The sequence below is a fragment of the Mixophyes fleayi genome, chromosome 9, assembly GCF_038048845.1.
Source record: "Mixophyes fleayi isolate aMixFle1 chromosome 9, aMixFle1.hap1, whole genome shotgun sequence".
Taxonomy (NCBI): domain Eukaryota; kingdom Metazoa; phylum Chordata; class Amphibia; order Anura; family Limnodynastidae; genus Mixophyes; species Mixophyes fleayi.
The window spans coordinates 11,555,653-11,575,432 of NC_134410.1; the positions used below are offsets into that span (position 1 = coordinate 11,555,653).

At 41.8% G+C, this 19,780-nt stretch overlaps 1 protein-coding gene across 2 annotated transcripts; it reads right to left on the bottom strand.

Moving 5' to 3' along the window:
* Positions 1–5,835: 5,835 nt before the first annotated feature.
* Positions 5,836–11,696, bottom strand: LOC142101422 (carbohydrate sulfotransferase 6-like). 2 transcript variants are annotated; one of them, XM_075185882.1, is made up of 2 exons: positions 11,622–11,696; positions 5,836–7,084 (listed from the first exon to the last, which is right to left on the bottom strand). In XM_075185882.1, exon 2 carries the CDS (start codon positions 7,069–7,071, stop codon positions 5,953–5,955), a length of 1,119 nt encoding a protein of 372 aa, XP_075041983.1. In that variant the 5' UTR covers positions 7,072–7,084; positions 11,622–11,696; the 3' UTR covers positions 5,836–5,952. The 2 variants fall into 2 exon arrangements, with proteins under 2 accessions (XP_075041983.1, XP_075041982.1); XM_075185881.1 differs by lacking the exon at positions 11,622–11,696 and adding an exon at positions 7,803–7,864.
* Between the last annotated feature and the right edge of the window lie 8,084 nt (positions 11,697–19,780).

A 19,780-nucleotide genomic window follows, 5' to 3' on the forward strand; every position in this document is an offset into this window, starting at 1 on the left:
TTGACATTCTGTCTGTGTAGCTGTTAAGAACTGTGCAGGAGGAGACAGGAGATGTATATAGGACATACTTTCCAACTCTCCCTGAATGTCAGGGAGACTCCCTGAAATAGGGGTGATCTCCCTCACTCCCTGAAGAGTCTGGCATTCTCCCTGATGCTGAGCCAGTACAAGACGTGGTTGGCTTCGCCATCTGTGGCATGGTGACACTGTTCAGAAATTGTGTCCTATGTCCATGTATTGATGCCTATGGAGGTGGCCATTTTCATGGAGACCAAGATTTAATCAAAGACTGACAGGTAAGACAACATGACTTCAGTAATGGAGACAGAAATGTAAAAGACACTTCAGTCTCTAGAGATTCATTAGCTGCTTTTCTTTAATGCATAGTTGCCTACTCTTCCGGAATGTCTGGCAGACTCCCGCATTTCTGGGAGACCTTCCGGGAGAGCAGGGCAACATCCCGGTTCTTACCCCCGCAATAAATAAGTGGCGGGGCGGGCTTAATGACGCAAATATCTCGTCATCTTAGCCCCACCCCATGCGGTAATCGGCCAAAATTGTGACAATCATTTAAGGGGTGGGGCCAAAATGATGTGATGCATCAAGCCCCACCCCCGCACGTCCACCTCCCCCGGGATCTCCCTGAAGCCAACGAGGAAAAGTTGGCAAGTATGATATAGGAACTGTACATATTTATCACTGCAACAGTTTAAGAATGTGCTGAAGTGAAGAAGGAGGGTAAATAAAGAGTTTATTTTGCAATATAGAGATGGTCTGGCGCCCCACATTATTGAGACATCTGATTGCACTGCACCACCCAGTTACATCTTCACAGAGACTGTGTAATAATAACCTGCATGTGTGAGGACCCCCTGGTCATCTACATCCGTGCCAGGAGCTAGCCAGGGCGGAGGAGAAGGTGCACTGCCTAAACTGTGCACCTCAACACTACACGCAGTGACGGGGTGACAACTATTTTACATTGGTGAACTACAGGTTCCAGCAAGGCTGGACCATCATGAACAGTCTGGGCATGCTGGTGCTTGTAGTACTACAACTACCAGCATACCCATGGCTGTCAGGGCTTGCTGGCACTTGGGGAACCACAAGTGCCAGCGTGACCTGACACCCAGGGTCTGCTGTGTCTTGTAGTGCACCAATGTAAAATGTAAATAAAAGACACCCCTTGCTAAAACCACATTTTCTTAAAAAAAATAAAAACACCCATTCATACATTCCAACTCTGTTCTTCTTTCTTCTTTTAGATCCAGTATTGTAAGCGTTTAATGAGTGAGTGATGATAAAAAAAAAAGAAGCCTAAGAGCTGGTGGGGGGGAAATAGCAGGGATCTCCCCTGCTGGAGAGGGGGTGGGGTTACTCTTTTTTTTAACATTTATTTATTCTTTTTTTTGTGGTACTTTTGTTATTTATTTAACTTTTTTTTTGTGGTACTACAGGTCCCAGCAAGCCAGGGATGTCAGGGCATGTTGGCACTTGTGGTTCTCCAAGTGCCAACATGCCCTGGCTGCCGTGGGTATGCTGGTGCTTGTAGTTATACAAGCACCAGCATGGCCACACTGTTTTTGGCAACCTGGCTGGCTGGGACTTGTAGTTCCACAAAACAAAATGGCGTCCGTTTATTTTTTTCATACTTTTTCACCGTATTACCTTACTACCCACAGCCCAGGGGTAGTAGGAAGAGCCCTAGTGCTATCAACACTGGGCTGGTTCTTTCTAGGTGGGGGGGGGCGCTCGTTTTTTTCAGCGGACCCCACTCCCTAGGGAATCCAGCCCAGCGCTGAACAGTCTAGGGTTGGTTAGTCATTATGGTAGGGGGACCCCTGCCGCGTGTCCCCCTGCTATAGTGCCGCCAACCCTGGCTGGTTTGCCTAGTGCTGGTAAAGTGAAAATCGGGGGGACCCCACGCAAAATTTTTCCCCGATTTTCACGGGACCAGCACTAGTCAGGCAGCACTAGGGTTAAGCATGAATAGTGGGGGGACCTCACGCTTTTTTTTTTTCAATTTTTATCTGTTCTTTAACATTTTAACAGCTGCCGGAGCTCCGGCAGCTGTATGACAGGGCCAGTGTAACAGTGATGTGTTGACAACTCACTGTTACAACACAGGAGAGTTTGCCAAGCACAGGAGAGTTAGCTTAACTCGGGAGTGTTTACATCGCTCAAAATCGCCAGAGATGACCAGCGATTTTGAACATGAGTGTCAAAATCGCAGCTTGATACATTTCCAGTTTTTTTTTAAAACCCGCGATTTACCGCGATTTAAACACGCTGGCAAACTCGTACTTTGATACATTTACCCCCTGGTGTAAGTGCCGAGTGGTAGTAATGACAGCTGTGGATGCCTGCTAGGAAATGTGTTTGGAATCAGGAGCAATTGCATTTTATATTTTTATCTTGTGATACGTTACGTGCCACATATGCATTGGACGCATCCTGCAGTCCCATAGATTGTAAGCCCAAGGCGCAGGACCTTCTTACCTCTCTGTCTGTAAGACCCAGTATTGTATATTATTGTGTTTGTTCTTAATTGTAAATCGCTACGGAATTTGCAGTCGCTATATAAATAAATGAGGATGATGATGATGATGAAGTATTGCCTGTTAGAGCAGTGAGCACCTAGACCTGTATTCAACAACAGATGTATCTTTCGTTCCGCTCCTTGTTGAATTCGGACGTACGTTTGCCTCAATACGTTTGTTTTGCGTGACTTAACAAAACAGGCGCTACATCACTCCCCTTCAATCATGGTCATGTAACCTACAAAGAATTTTTATTTTATTATTATTTAAACCCGAGGTGTGTGCTTCCTATGACCCAGGTACTACGAGAGAAAAAATAATGGTGGATAATTTGGATGGAAATACAAAAAGAAGCAAAAAAAAAAAAAGGTAACAACGCTACAACAAACCTAAAGGGTTTCATTCATCAAGGCACCTATTCTGAGCGCAATGTGCGTCTGTTTTAAAACGCACAAATTCAGCAAGGAGCGGATAGCTCCGCTTTGCTCTACTAGAATAGACACTGCAGGATACATCCAATACATATGTGGGATATCAATTCACAAAAGAAAGCGCAAAATAAACTTTTCAACTAATGTCATCTGTTATTAATATAGATATTAATGATTAAATATTAAAAACTATCTTTTATTTTGTTGCTATTTTGTCCATGAAATACATCTATTATGTTATAAATGCCTACAGTACAATAAATCACAGGCTGTAGTAAGTGTCCTTTGTGCTCAAAGATGAATTGAACGTGGCTGCGTTCAGTGGCGTATGCTCCGGTTCTGGGAATGCACAGAGTGGTTTTTATGGACCATACACAGAAAATCGCTGTCACCTCCCTAAATGAATAAGGCCCAAAAAGTGCAGCAGAATATCGTACTGGTCTTGCGGGGTCACCACTCCCTTGCACCTCCGTGCAGCCTCTCTGGTGGTCTTTAGCAGCCGCACCTCCGCTCAGAGGACCAAGGCAGTGATCAGAGGATTTTTCAAGCTCTCCAACTTGATGTCAGCTAAATGGCTGAGAAGCCGCCCATATCGATTTTACATGTATGGCAGTGTGAAGGCTATTGAGTGCAATAACTGATTGATGCCTATTACGTCTGAATGCTGGAATGCTGCTTACGCATTGTGTCAGTTAGGATTACAAAGAAAATTTATAGAGGAAAAAAACCCTCTACTATTAACTCCCCTTCAGATAACAGAAATGATTCACATTCTTAGTGTCTGCTTTTATCAACAAGCATTAACTCAGAGAGTCAACAGTAAAGAGTGGAGGTTTAAGCCTCACCCTTTCTGACTATACTAATGTAAATTGGTCTTTACTTGTCTCTGCTGTGTAATAATGTATCAGCAATGGTTACTGGCATAAATATAGCCAGTTAAGCAAAATGTAAGACATTTAGATTTAAAAATAATGTCCATTGAGCTGATAACATTGTAGCATTGCCTGATGCAATATCTGGACTTCTCCTTATGGAATTGTGTGAATGATTTCATCCTGTAGACATATCTCTAATAAGTAAATGAGGAAGTCCTGACTAGATCCAGGGGCGCACGCAGGTGGGGTTTCTGGGTCTCCAGAAACCCCTCCCCTGCGCTAAAGAAGTGCCCCTACATAGCGGCACTGTACTATATAGCAGGTGCGGCGCTGTCAAAGAAGCGTCCGTGGCGGTGCCCTATTGTATACAGCACTGCCAGTGCCACCGAAACGGAGCTGCCGCGCATGCGTGGGCGCATGCACAGCAGCTCTCTCGCTTTTTTTTTTTGCTTTTTCTTGGGTGGGGGTGAAACCCAAACCCTCCCATAAAAATCCTGCGTACACCCCTGAGATCATATTATATGTCGCAGCATACAGATTGTTGAAGTTGAGTTTTGTATGAAAATTTACAATTTATGTATTTGTCCTCTGGTAAATTGAATGACTGTGACCTATACTGCTTTCATATTTACCACTAGTTTACAGTATTGTCTGGGCTTGTTTTTCCAAATCTGAACGAATATGATGGGCCTGGTTTATCAAGGCCCGTATTTTGGGGCGCAACCCGCATTTAGTATTAAATGAAGGCATTTAGGCATGGCGCACTCCCAAATTCATCTCAAGATATGTGCGCTATTGGAATCAGCTGTAGGTCTGCTGTGCTCTAATACACAGAACACTGCAGGATACATCCAGTATCTATGTGGAATATAAATTTGCAAAAAAACGCACAGGAAATAAAAAAATAAAGGAATTAAAATGTCACCTGGTAATTATAAAACATTAAATGCATTTCTTAGGAGGTTGTTCATGTCTACTGAACATAAAATACATTTGTACAGTTGGCCGTGATTGCAAACACCTTATAGCAGCATACACAGCCGTCATCACTACTCATCAGGACTTAGACTAGCCCTGTAGCTGGAGCAAGAGATACGGCAGAAAAACAAGTAACTTTGGGAAATTCAGAGCTTAATTCGGACATGGCTGCGTGCGCACGAGTTTGATCGACACACCCTTGTTAAACATTGCCTACAGCAATACCCCCTTTTCCTGCCACGTTTACTCCCGGAAATCGTAGGCTACAGTAAGTGTTCTTTGCATACAAAGGCGTAGCTGCGTTCACAGATGTATCTCCCAGTTCTGGGCCTGCCCAGAGTGATTTTGCGTATCGGGACGATGTGTTTACTAAGTGGAATTGTATGGAAATTATTTCAGGGGTTGAATTGGTAGAACAAATGTAAGACTAGAGAAGGACAACGCAGCCTAATATGATGACACAGCTAACTCTCATCTTCATAACAGACATATACATTGACATTATAATATTTTATTGTATGCGTTTTGTCCAAATGTTTAAAGATTTATGACCATGTCAACTGATCATAACCTAATTTCCAAGTTTTTTTTAATTAACATCAGCGTAATCTCAAGAGACCACACAAGAGATTTGCTTTCTACTTCTACAGAATATGATCATAATACTGTCAGCAAACAGAACTCTATTTGTCACGTAGGCCAAATAATCACCTCATTTATTTGATTTTGTTTCCTTTACATTTTAGGAAGCAAAATCAAAGAGGCGATGAAGAAACAGGCAAGACAATTACTATATAAAATCTGATTTGAAAGTGCTGATATGTAAAAATAGAGCAGTTTATTCATAAATACTATATCACAATAAAAATATTTAAGACTAAATAATAAAATCTCATGATTCTATACAATATAATAATGCTATACAAACAGAAATTAATGAAAGTCCAAAAGTTCAAATTCTCCAGAAAAGCACGGTATATATTCAAAGGGAGCTTTTTTTGAGCATTTGTGTCACTTTTTCATTGCATCGTTCATTGTACTCTCTCATCCTTACTTACATTAAAGTCCAATTTCATTATCTTGTTGCAATTGCTTTATTTCATCATCCTGTTCTCCTTCTTGTATACTTTATAAAATGAGGTCTACACTCATGTTCTTCAGATCGTTTACTGACCTCACCGGCAGGTAACCAAACAAATCCATGGCTGCTTCACACTTACTTTCAATCTCCTTTACCTTCTGGAAGTCCAATGTAGTTCTCCACCTTTGGACCACTTTTGAGGACTTCTTGGAAAATGTCATGAAGCCTTTTTCCTGTGTAGCCTCAGCATGAGTAACATTAAAGACCCATCTCTCCAGCTCGTCATTTAATTTAAGGCCTGCAAATGCAAAGATTTGTTTGACATTCAAAATAGGTTCCTTCACCAGATCCTCATATCGTATAAGCATATATCGTCCATTCAAAGTATCCCCTGATGCTTTAGCCACCTGGTTTATGGCAACCTGAGCATTGCAGACCTTTGCCATGACCTCATCAGTTGTGGCCTTCTTGTTATTGTTGTTTCCCTTTAGCACTATTAAATCCTCAGTAGTGAGGCTAAAGTATTTCCTTGACGATGCTACAGCTCGAGGGTCTCTCACAAGGTGAAGTATCCGAAGATCAAGTGCAGGGTCTCGAAAAAGTGGCAGGAGAACAGAAAGGTCGAGAATTCTAACTGTTTTCATCACTATATGACTGTAAGTCCTACATGCCTTTTCCACATTGTCCAAGGTGGTATTCTTACAGCGGTGAGAACATTGGTGGCGATCAAAGCCTTCAGATGGGATGTAAGCTGAGCAAGCTGGGGGAAAGCATAGCGCACGACTTTCAGCAAAGAATCCCATACTAGAGATGTATTGACCACCCCCAGGAAGGTATTGTTTTAGGGACGAGACATCACAGGTGAAGAGAGAACGTAAGAGGTCTCTGACCATATAGTGAAGTAGTTCTACACTCTCATGCATAAACCTCATCCAAATAGAATGTCCGGGTTCAAAGAGGTAAAAGACATCATCGTGGTGATTGAAGATCTGCCCAACAAAGGAAGATCCAGAACGCCATGAAGATATGATGAGGATATGGACAGGAGTTTCCTTTCTTTGACAAGAAGAAGAGTTGTAAGAAAGGTGACTAATGTGAAGAAACTGGTAGAGAAAGAAAAGGATGAATAAAAGGAGAAAGAAGAAGTAAATTGTGCGTATGGACATTGTGTTGCTGAACCTAGGGATAACAAGAAGAGAACACAACAAGCATAAAATTAGGTGAAATAGAGGGTAAAACATTCCAGAAGGGTGATATCAAAATGTCATCAAATTAAATAATAATAATAATAATAATAATAATGAAAAAATGACAAACAATATTTTTGGGTGGAAAACAAATAGGTGCATAATGGGATAACGGCGATAAGAGTAAACAAGACCAACCATAAAACAGATGTATAGAGAGAAGAAATACCCAGACTGATTAGTAATGAGAAGGAAAATAAGAGAATAGAACATTAATTAAATTATGAAAAAAAGACACATCTACTGTAAATCATAATAAACATAAAACAATACAAAATATGACAAAATGCATTAACAAGTTAATTTCTCCATAACTAGACAAATGGAAAATATGCCTGAGCCTTATATACCTGTCTTTGTTAAGTGGACCGAAGAGACTTCAGAATGCAAGGAAAACATTTATTCCTACCAAGTCACAAACGTTTTAACATTGACGAAAAAGGAGAAACTTGGTTTTATTGTACTCAAACCATCACAGATTAAAGATAAGTCCATTCATATGTCAGATAGGTTGCCACATTTCCTCATTTAAAATAAAGGACCATTAGAACTGTAAAAACACAGAAACAAAACAGGCTGCTGCAGTAAATCTAATAATTATCTACAATCTAAGCAATTATTCCACCTCGCAGTGCGGAACTCAGACCAACCTTTCCATGCTGAGCAGGACAAGAAATGACACCTAGAGGAAGCAGACTGAGATATTGTTCCCTACAAGTCTTGTGTTATAAGTGAGTGTGATAAGATGAGAGATAAGTGTAACTGGACTCCCTATGACATGTCAGTTGTCACCGCAAACAAACTTTAGGTGTGGGGATCTTTGTTTTTCTGCTTTGTCTTTACACAGGTGAACTATTTACTCCTTCTTTCACAATATATAGCTAGTATGACAGCAACGTGGTGTGAAGAGGATTTCCGTAGCTATGTTTAGTTTTAGGAACCAGATTCAAACATTTTTCCAAGTTCATGATAAATATGACCATTGACATATGTCATCCTCTTATTAATGCATGACATTTGCTGTTACAATAACAATCATTTGAGGAAACTGTATAGAGTAAACTTCACTTCAAATTTCATCTTCTTTGACCTTTTGAATAACTTGTAACAGGCTAATAGCAGGAGTGTATAATGAAAGACTTGAACGAAACCTAAATCAATAGTCACAGGACCTATGTAGGCAGGGGTAGTTACAGGACTGATGTGTTGTAATGTTAGACAAAACAATAATCCAGGCTGTAGCTTGGCGATTTAAGAACCAGATTTTTTAGCCAATGCCGGTGGACAAGAACCAGAAGCATTGTCAGACAATGTTAGGTAATAAGAAATTGAAGAACCGTCGGAGATTGCCAGGGGATAAGAGCCAGAAGCATTGACAACCAATGCCAGGGGATAAGAGCCAGAAGCATTGACAGCCAATGGCAGGAGATAAGAGTCAGAAGCATCGACAGGCAATGCCAGGAGATAAGAGCCAGAAGCATTGACAGCCAATGCCAGTAGATAAGAGCTAGAAGCATTGACAACCAATGCCAGGAGATAAGAGCCAGAAGCATCGACAGGCAATGCCAGGAGATAAGAGCCAGAAGCATTGACAACCAATGCCAGTAGATAAGAGCCAGAAGCATTGACAACCAATGCCAGGAGATAAGAGCCAGAAGCATCGACAGGCAATGCCAGGAGATAAGAGCCAGAAGCATTGACAACCAATGCCAGTAGATAAGAGCCAGAAGCATTGACAACCAATGCCAGGGAATAAGATCCAGAAGCATTCACAGCCAATGCCAGGAGATAAGAGCCAGAAGCATCGACAGGCAATGCCAGGAGATAAGAGCCAGAAGAATTGTCAGCCAATACCAAGGTCGAATATGAATCAGTCCAATAGAGAGTATCATGAACTCTGGCTTACAGAAATAAACTTTGGTATACTGACACCTAGCTGGTGCCCTGATTGGCACCATTTATAAGGAGGGCTTGTTGTCTACCATGTGTCTCTGTTAAAAGCATAATAAACATGCTCAGAGCTCATGCAGAATTCAAGTTCCTTTACAAAGTGGAAATGGCCTTGTGTGCCACTGTGTGGCAAGGAATAGCCCTAAAAATGCATTCTCTCCACCCACTTACATTAGTAAGAATGCATTCACTTGGCCCAACTCTTCCCCTCTGCCTGTGCAAACTGCTGCTCCACTGCAAACACAGCCATCTTACTGTAAGCCCATGTTCTCCGATGGATATCTAGGTGCGCTTGGGTGGAGCATTTGCACTGTGGCACAGCCATTTTGAGTGAAGGCATACTGCCCAGTAGTGGTGGGACAGCCACAATTCCCTGCCCCCAAAATGGGTGGGGTTTACAGACTTTGGATTGTGGCATGCGTAAAATGTAGGTGCAGTTGGGTAGATCATGACATAGTTGGGTGGATTTTGGGCATGACCAGCAGCCAACCACTCCTGAATACCTCAGGAGACATGAAGCAGCAGGGGCAGGATGGGTTGGGGGGATGTACTCAGCCGTATGCTTGCCATGTTATGTCTGGTACTACAGGCATGCAGGAGGCACGGATCAGATGCTTACACTAGGCAAACCTAGGAAGTTGCCTAAGGTGCCATCACTAAGAGAGCACCTAAAAAACTGATTAAGTGAGATAATGTCACTCATGCAGTGCCTTTATTTTCCCGTTGACAGTAAGGGGCAGCAGCTGGCTGCTTTTCACCTGTGAAGTTGCTGACTTCGGTCGGTCATGTCAGCTTCGGAGTGTTCAAGCCGAGCATACTACTGTCGGGATTTCAAGCATCGTGATAGTGAGTACCACCGGCCGGCCGCAGCTCTTCTATGATGGCGATGGCCTAGGACTGCAGCGTTCAGCTATGATGTCACAGCCTAACGCACTCTCAAGAAGAGAAGCTGCTGTCCCACCCATGCTCCACACAAGTAAGTAGTGGGGGAAGGGAAGGGCAACGCCTATGGGCTGCAGGCATTTGACGGTTGGGGGGCGCCGGCCATGAGGAAGCAGCAGGTGTTAACAAACATAGAAATGTTTCATGAATGGTATTTAACACCAATTAAATTGTATGTTTCCTGTTGTTCTAATTTAGAACGTCATTCGTAGGAAGACACATGACAACATTTTGACTAAATCTGAACACGTGGCCAGAATTTTTCCAATAATTAACCTGCAACATCCTTTTCTGTACTTTGCTTTATAACTGTGTATGCTATTTTTAGCTTTTGTTATGTCTTTCAACATATTGGAAATGTCATGCAGAAATATTGCATGACATCAATGGGTGACATTTGTTAAATAAACATGAGATGACACATGAGAGTCCGCGACCCAACCTTGTACTTTCATCTGAAATCTACACCTCTAACAATAGACTCTTCTGCTTAATCTAGTGAGCTGGCCATAGGGTACACTGAGCAGAATGTACAGGTGGTATGTCCTCTGCAAAGGCACAGGGACGCTGTCAGAGAGGGGGCCCAGATCGGCATACCTCATCAGTAGACCCATTCTCCCTTCTCTAATAGTAAAAAGTAAATAAGAGGAGTGTGATTAATTGGAGCACTCAGGGAGGTATTACAGCCAAAATATTAAATATATACTGACAACTCCATTAAAATGTGTAAATGTTAATGTTTTTGTCACTATAATAGTAAAGCAGCTATTTAAGTAATTATGTTTACTTATCTCTGGTCGCAGAAACCTGTTCCTACTAAATTTACATCATGTGCTGCTATTATAGAAAGCTAAAGCTTGCAAATTACTGAGGCCCCTGCAGCCAGGTAATTTATTTTTTAATTACTTTTTTTTATTACTTTGTTTTGGAGGGGGGCTTATAAAGGGGAGGAAGGGAGGGAGCGAGCTGACAGCTGTCAACAGCTCATAGTCCCCAGATTATGATGTGTTTGGGGGAGTTGTGATTTGTCTGGGGGGGGGGGGGGATTGTAGTGTGGCTGTGGAGGTGGTGTGATGTGCAGCCATTTCTCTTATACAGCTACAATGGTGTTTCATTATCTGACCATTTTCAAACATGTAAATATCTGTGATTATTTTTATCACACATATTTTGCTTGTTATATAATTATATACTGCGTGATCTGTGCTGTGTACTGTGTTCACTAATTATTTTCCATATATCGTGTACCTATACATTTTCCAAACAGGTCTCAACATTCCAGGATCCATACAAGGATCCAGTACCAAGCTATGAAAACTGCAATAACAGGTAGGTGAGAGCAACACCATTATAATATATAATATGTCATGTCTAAAGAGGCGCAGCCACACTCCATGTTGGCCACACCCCCATCACTGTCTGGTCACGCCCCCTCTGACGGCGCTGCCACTGCACAGCAGCGCACATCCCTTCTCTTACAATGTGTAGAGGGTGGGGGGCCTTTAAGTTGCTATTGCGGGGCCCCAAATTCCTCTTGGTGGCCCTAGGTGCAAGTGATACGGCTGAAAATCACGTACTTGAGAGATGCCCAAATCTTGAATCAGATTCTGCTGCATGCGATCAAGCTTGGCACGTCCTTTCTGTACATTGACTACGTACATACACCCAGTCCCCTCCACATTCTGCGCATGAAATCATAGCCTATCGTAAGTGTCCTTTGCGCTCGAAGATGAATTGCATCAATGGCGAAACCAGAGGGAGTCGATCAGGGCAATCGCCCCCCTAGCACCTTGCTGCTGAGAGATCCGATCATCATCATCAGGAAAGAAGGGGGCAGGGGCAAACAATCAGCGTGAAGGAGGGGTGTGGCTATGTGAAATTGCATGCTGAACCTGTAATTCTCCAGGAAAAACAAGTTTATCAAAACAAATCATCATCTTTATATAATATTTTTGTCACGTAGACATTTTAGCACTGCATAAGCGTGAATCAAAAGTCCAACATCAGCAAATATTACAAAGAACAAAGAGAGATATTCATGTCCTGTGAAACTGGACATAACTGTAACAAATCATAGTTGCAGTTCTTGCATGTCCTTGAAACGTGTTAATAAAACTAAAGCCTAAAAGTTACATTGTTATCTAAAATCAGCTACTTCTGCAAATGTCAACTGTATTTTACTCTGAGAAAAATACATTCTGAACATCTCTGGCCAATATTAACACGTACAGCATTTCTTTGGTTTAAACTATTATAATTAAAATATGAAGCACTCTTAAAGGTACAGTAACTTGAATATAAAATGCTTTCTCAGTGTCATGGCAAGTCGATGGAGAAAGAAATGTTACGATATGCTCAAGAAACAGTACCATTTGTTGGACTGTCCCACTAAGAACCACATGGCATAAGGAGCTTCAAACTTTTTGGATACCCCATGACATGGCCATCCAAAAAAAAGCTATCGTCAATGAGCAAAGGAAGGGGGGCAGAAGGTTCTGAGTACACAGCTACGTCAGAGTGGGTGTTTCAGAGGTCGAGGTCCATTGCTATACTTGGATGAGAGAGGCAGTGATAGCACAAATGTTGGAGAACAGGAGAGAATACCTGCAGACTAAAAGCATTGCCTCATGGTGCACAGGAAGATCAAGGAAGAGAAAATCAAAAAATGTTGTAGGGTATCCTCAAACACAAGATCCTATTCAGGACAAATCATGGATAGGAGGCTGGATATTTCAAATATTACCCCTGCACAGATGGGATTATGATTAGCCAGCTGCTCAGGGCCAAGTATAAATACAATTTATACTAACACATTACATTATTAGCCCTGTTATCATCATATCCAAAACACTCCTCCCCATGTTAGGTATGGTTTTTCTCCTTACTATTAATGGGTGAAATTGTCTATGGCATAGGCTTCTGAATAGCTGGAAATGGTTATCCCAGTATGTAAATGTGCCCAGATATGGTATAAAAGTGTTTACGCGGCATGGATTGAAAGAGTTAATTAGGTCTGCAAGAACCTAGGTCCTTCTCATTTTTATTATACGATGAGGACCTGATTCATCTTCAAATGCAACCTGCATGCAAGTTGCATTTAAAAACAAGCACTGAACTTGATTGTAGTTCCTAACGTATTCAAAAGCAGGTAGATCTCATTACACGTTTCCATTTGTATCTGAGTATTAGTACTCTCTGGCTATACGTTACTTGCTGTATGTAGAGAGAGAGAACACAATGCAGGATATTCACAGGCATCTGTTCACTATAAGGTCACGTCAGAATGCATGTAAAAGAAAACTTTTCTAAAGCAAATTAACAACTCTTAATACTATAATCATTAATAAAAAATATTTATAAAAAAAACTTGAGAGCTACAAGAGAATACACACAAAGCGAAGCGGCCACAACCAGCACACACCCATTGCAGGAGGCAAGAAACTGCTGTGTAAGTCATTCCAATAAACAACATTTATAATTGAGAATTAAAGTACTACACTATGTCCCTTTATCTCTCTTTTTCATGTGACATGTGGCATATCTAACAAGGAAAAGTAAACTGAATCCAGGGAAAAAGTTTGTCAAACACTCTGAACTTGTGAACAAACCTTGGAACCCACACCCTTGTTACAAGGTAATACAAGGAAATGAGACACACATTTGATGTGACTTAATAAACTTTTATTTCCTTTCAACACACAAACCTAGATTTTTTACAAGATCAGTCACAATACACACTTATTTTACACCTTACCTTGCCCCCCACCCACCCCAACTGTGTCAATATACCCAATCCACCACTTTTTTCAGATTCTATTTTTTGAAGGCCACAGATTACCTTCAATAGAGCTGCATCCAGCGGTGGGATTCAGTTGGTTCGCCAGAACCGATATCTAATGTTAAGGTCAGTTCGGTGAACCAATGGCTCCAGACTGGGTCCATCCTCTTCGTTGGTGGAGGGAGCAGAGTACTTTAAAAAAAATATATACTTATCTGTTCGCTACGTCGGCACTCCTCCTCCCTGCTCCGTCCGCACTGAATGTCAGGTGTGACGTCATCATGCCCGACATTCAGTGAGGAGCAGTGCAGAGAGGAGTCTGCAAGCAAGAAGACAGAAGACAAGAAGAGAAGAAAAGAGAAGATGTAAGTGAAGGAATGGAAGCAAGTGGAAGCAAAATCAGCATGGCAGAGTGTGAAGAGGGGTAAAATCAGTATGGCAGAGTGTGAAGAGGGGTAAAATCAGTATGGCAGAGTGTGAAGAGGGGTAAAATCAGTATGGCAGAGTGTGAAGAGGGGCAAAATCAGCATGGCAGAGTGTAAAGAGGGGCAAAATCAGCATGGCAGAGTGTGAAGGGGGGTAAAAGCAGCATGGCAGAATGTGAAGAGGGGTAAAATCAGCATGGCAGAGTGTGAAGAGGGGTAAAAGCAGCATGGCAGAGTGTGAAGGGGGGTAAAAGCAGCATGGAAAAAAACTCTTCTTATAACATAATCTAGTTTTGTGTACCTCTTTTATTGTTCCTATTTGAGCATTAAATGCATGAAATATTAAACTACCTTTCGTTATATCTATTTGTGTACTTAAAACAGTCATTAAGGCAGAGAACCGGTTGTTAATTTATTTGAATCCCACCACTGGCTGCATCCCAATACCCATCCCCAACACCCAATTGAGGAGTGCAGGTTTCCTTAACAAACCTTGAAGTATGTTAATAAGAGTGCCTCTGATCACCTTTATATATATTTATATTGTGCACTTAAGACAGAGCTATTGCCAACATGTCTTCTCACTCCAACGGTCTTGGAAGAACGATGCAAAAGCCAAACTTGGGGTCTGCGCATGCGCAGAGTGCTATGCGGATGTCCTGAGGCTGCCCCACTTTCTGTCCTCACTAGACCACCAGGGATAACATTACTAAGGTAGGAGATGGAGCATAGCGCTCCATATTAACACCCCCCTCGCTTAGTGATGTCTCCTGTTACAAGAAAAACATATACTTTACTAAGCACACTTTCTAGTGAAGTCTCTTTCTTGTAATCAGAAGTGTGTTAGCCAAACAAAACATGTTATCAGTGAGATGTATCAACATTGATCAATTTTACATTCCAGTTCATGTGACGACAAGAACAAGTTTCACAAGTGTGATACCAGTCCTTATGTTCGCATATCAGCGGTATTATTCTCGCTTGCTACATAATTTACACTGATGGATTTCCCCTCCACTAATTCACAAATAAAGTGATGCCTTATGGCTATGTGTTTTGAACGTCCATGGTGCTTTGTGCTGGAGGACAGATCGATTGCCCCTCGATTATCACACTTTATGTTGATAGTCTCATCTTGGCAAACAAGACCTTGCCCAGATGATGGTTGCACGTGCTAGTACAAACAGATATCCCGTGTATGAACGATGGACATCCTCATCTGATCCCCAATCGGCATCACAGAAAGTCTCTAAAGTTGAAATTTTAGATTTTGTAAATTTCAGCTTTAAATGGCTTGTACCCTCCAGGTTTCTCAGGATTCTTTTAATTGCAATACAGTGCAAACTCACAGGATTGATGGTAAACTGACTCACACGACTTACAGCATGCGTGATATCAGGGGAAGTTCCAACACGAGCATACATTAAGCTATCAACAGCGCTTTGGTAGGGGACCTGTTTCATCTCCTCCATCGCCTCACTGCTTGTTGGTGACATTGCTTTTGTTATTTTTAAGCTTTCATCAATGGGAGTGTTCACTGGTTTTGTCTCAGACATTTCATACTTGGTAATTATTGTTTCAATGTATTATGTCTGTTGATCAACTATAGCAGTCCCAGTACTCAGATTTTGACAATCCTCATCCCTAATAACTTGTTTGCAGGGCTTAGATCTTTTAATCTGATCTTTTGTTTCAACAGATGCTTTATACTAGTAATGTGTCTCTCGTGGGTTGCTAGCAACAGATCATCTATGTACACCATCATGATGAACAACTTTTCCTTTATAGTTTTGCGATATAGACAGTGATCAGTCTCTGACCTAATGAAGCCCACCTCTACCAGCACAGCATCCAGTTTACATACCAACAACGACCACTTTGTTTAAGACCATACAAGGACTTCTTTAGGAGGGAGACTTATCCATCTTGGAATACACCATCATTATAGTGTTCATGTGGCTCCATGTAAATCTCCTCTACTAACTCCCAATTCAGGAATGCAGAGTCAAAGTCAAGTTGGTACAGCAAGAAATCATGGATAATAGAAATGGCAATGACCTTAGAGTGCTGTATCTGGCAACAGGTAAGAACATCTACCCGTAGTCGATCCCAGACTTTTGTGTGTATCCTTTGGCAACAAGGTGGACTTTATAGCGGGCAATGGTTACAAAAGACCCACTTGTTCTTTATCGTTTTTACAGTCACTCGGTCAGTCAACTACAATCCTTGTATGATTGTCATCCAATGCTGCCAACTCCGTATCTATCGCTGATTTCCACTCTTTCCAGTCATTACTTGAATTTGTTTCTTGAATATTCTGTGGTTCACAGAAAGCTATATTGGCCTATTTCTCTCATCATCTCCTAGGAGGAATACCTCTGTTACTCCTGATAGAATTCCTGCCTTCTGATTGGCTATCTGCAATCACACTCTCAGGTTCAGACACGCTTTCTGCTGCCTGTACATCCAGTAGTACAAATTTTTGTCGTGATTGTTGATTTTCCACCATTTTGCCCTGTGGTGTCTTTTCATGAACACAACATCTCTTGACTTTATGAACCGTTTGTTTGTAATGTCCTAAAGCCTGTATCCTTTACTTTCTTGACAGTATCCAAGCATGATACATTACACTGACTTGAGATCTAACATTCTTTCTTTAGGAATGTGCGCACTTGGCTTTCTCCCAGACCACGCCTTTTACAGCTACTGTGGGTGGGTTTCTGAGATAAACTGCAGTGGACATCTATATCTCAAATCTCATATCGAAATACTCTCTCTGTCACCCTCTGAGATCTACCTCTGACCTGCGCCTCTGCACCATTTTTCTTTTCTGCCACTGCTGTGCGCCAATGTGTCCTAGATGTGCTAGGAACTGCTGTGTGTTTGTGTCATTGCTCTGTCGCTTAGCATCAAGCTAGGTCGCTACAGTCTTTGTCCGAAAGTGTATGAAAATAATATTGTGATATGTGAGGTGGTCAAAATTGACTGCAAATGACTTGAAATTAGTGCTATTGAGGTTAAGAATAACGTAGGAACAAAAAAAAGAGCAAAATTATGTGATTTTAGCATATTTTACGTTTTTTTCTAAAAAATCCACACCCAAAACCAAAACACACGAGGGTGGTTTTGCCAAAAACAAAACAAAACACAAAGCTAATCCAGATCCAAAAGCAAAACCAAAACCAGTTCACGGGGGTCAGTGAGCATCTCTAATATTTAAGCGCTTTCTCCAATGCAGGGTATTGGGCCCATAACTTGTTGGCAGAAACCTATGAACAGAGCACTTGGGCTGATATCTGTGATAGGTGTCAGCGGTGTTGGTGGTGGATGTTAAGCCACAAGAAGCTTTAAAACTTGACCAAGTTGGTGGGTTTATTCTGAACAGTAATAACAGATCAGCAACACAGGTACTAATAGATGATAATGTCAGTACAGGGGGTTACCTCATACACACATATATGAATACAAATAATCTTATGCAGGCTGTCAGCTTGTAGTTTATATACCTCTATATTGTGTTATACTACTCGTCCGTGGAGTATTCATTTATGGACTGACTCCTTATTAATAGGAGAGCCTCTGGTCACCTTTATATACATATTTATATTGAAGGGATACTGCAGCCTCGTGGGACCGGAGGGGAAAGGGGGAAGGGGAAGGGGTAGATTAAAGGGTAGCTCAACCCTTGGATACAGTAGTAATAATTGCTAGTCCCTGGGCGCATAAACAATGATAACATGTAAAATAAACAGTTTATTGGTAATAGAGTTGCAACTCTCATATAAAGATGTACATAAACACACATAAAGCAGTGGTGCAAAAACCTTAATGTGGTATGTCAATAACAGCACATTGTATACAACAAGCATATATAGCAAGCATAGGTGGGCAATAGAAAGACCAATTTGCATAAATGATGTTAGTAAACCAGCTGGTAGCCGATCGGGCTAAACGTAAGTACAACAAGTGTTGGGGTTCCCAGCCCACAAGTCCATCACGCACTTTTAAATAATTACAAACAATATCCAATTGTGGATTTCATAAATTTATATTGTCCACTTAAGACAGAGCTATTGCTGACACCTCTTCTCACTCCAAAGGTCTTGGAAGAACGGAGCGAAAGTCAACTTCAGGTTCACGCATGCGCAGTAGCGCGATGCGGATGTACAGAGGCTGCCCCACTTCCTGTTCTTACTAGACCACCAGGGATAACATTAGTAAGGTAGGTGACGGAGCGCAGCGCTCCATATTAACACCTTGAAGTGTGTAGGGGGTGGGGGCTTCAGGGTGCACCAGAGAAAAACCAAGGCAGTGTGCATCCAGTGTGCTTTGTAAACATACTTGCCTACTCTCCCTGAATGTCAGGGAGACTCCCTGAAATAGGGGTGATCTCCCTCACTCCCTGAAGAGTCTGGCATTCTCCCTGATGCTGAGCCAGTACAAGACGTGGTTGGCTTCACCATCTGTGGCATGATGACACAGTTCAGAAATTGTGTCCTATGTCTATGTATTGATGCCTATGGAGGTGGCCATTTTCATGGAGACCAAGATTTAATCAAAGACTGACAGGTAAGACAACATGACTTCACTAATGGAGACAGAAATGTAAAAGACACTTCAGTCTCTAGAGATTCATTAGCTGCTTTTCTTTAACGCATAGTTGCCTACTCTCCCGGAATGTCCCGGAGACTCCCACATTTCTGGGAGACTTCCCAGGCTCCCAAGAGAGCAGGGCAACCTCCTGGTTCTCACACCTGCAATAGGTAAGTGGTGGGGGCGAGGCTTAATGACGCAAATATCGCGTCATCTTAGCCCTGCCCCCTGTTGTAATTGGCCAAAATTGTGACAATCATTTAGGGGGCGAGGCCAAAATGATGTGATTCGTCGAGCCCCGCCCCCACACGCCCACCTCCCCCGGGATCTCCCTGAAGCCAACGAGGAAAAGTTGGCAGGTATGTTTGTATATGAGGTGAGAGTCTGAAGCAGACCTCCAATCATTGCAGCCAGAGATGTCATCAGGTGAGACTGACTGCTGTGCACGGCTCTTCTAGAGACAGAGCAGCCTGCACACACATCAGTTCCATATTAATAAAACAGCGAAAAGCATTCACATAGAATGTTACTTTGGTACCCCTAGTTATAGTACCCTACACTGAAAGACACTAAAGGATAGGACACAAAAACCTTTATTCTCACTGTTGTGTCCTTGTGCCTGTGGGACACTGCATGCAGACAAAGCGTTCCTGTGCATTCATGTACAAAGATAAACAATAAATCATTTCAACAGTTTACCATAAAACCATATAACCATCAAAATCACAAACTTATATTACTCTCTTACGTATAAATCATGTTTATTTCCATAGCTGATCAGATATCATTTAATTCCTGTAAATGTTGTAAAAGAAAAAAAGTGAAGAGGAGCGCCGATAAAAATGTACAGTTTATTAAATATAGTAATATATACTTGGTAAAAACAATATCAATGCACCGCATCAGCGTGGCAGAAATACTATTTTAAACATATATAACA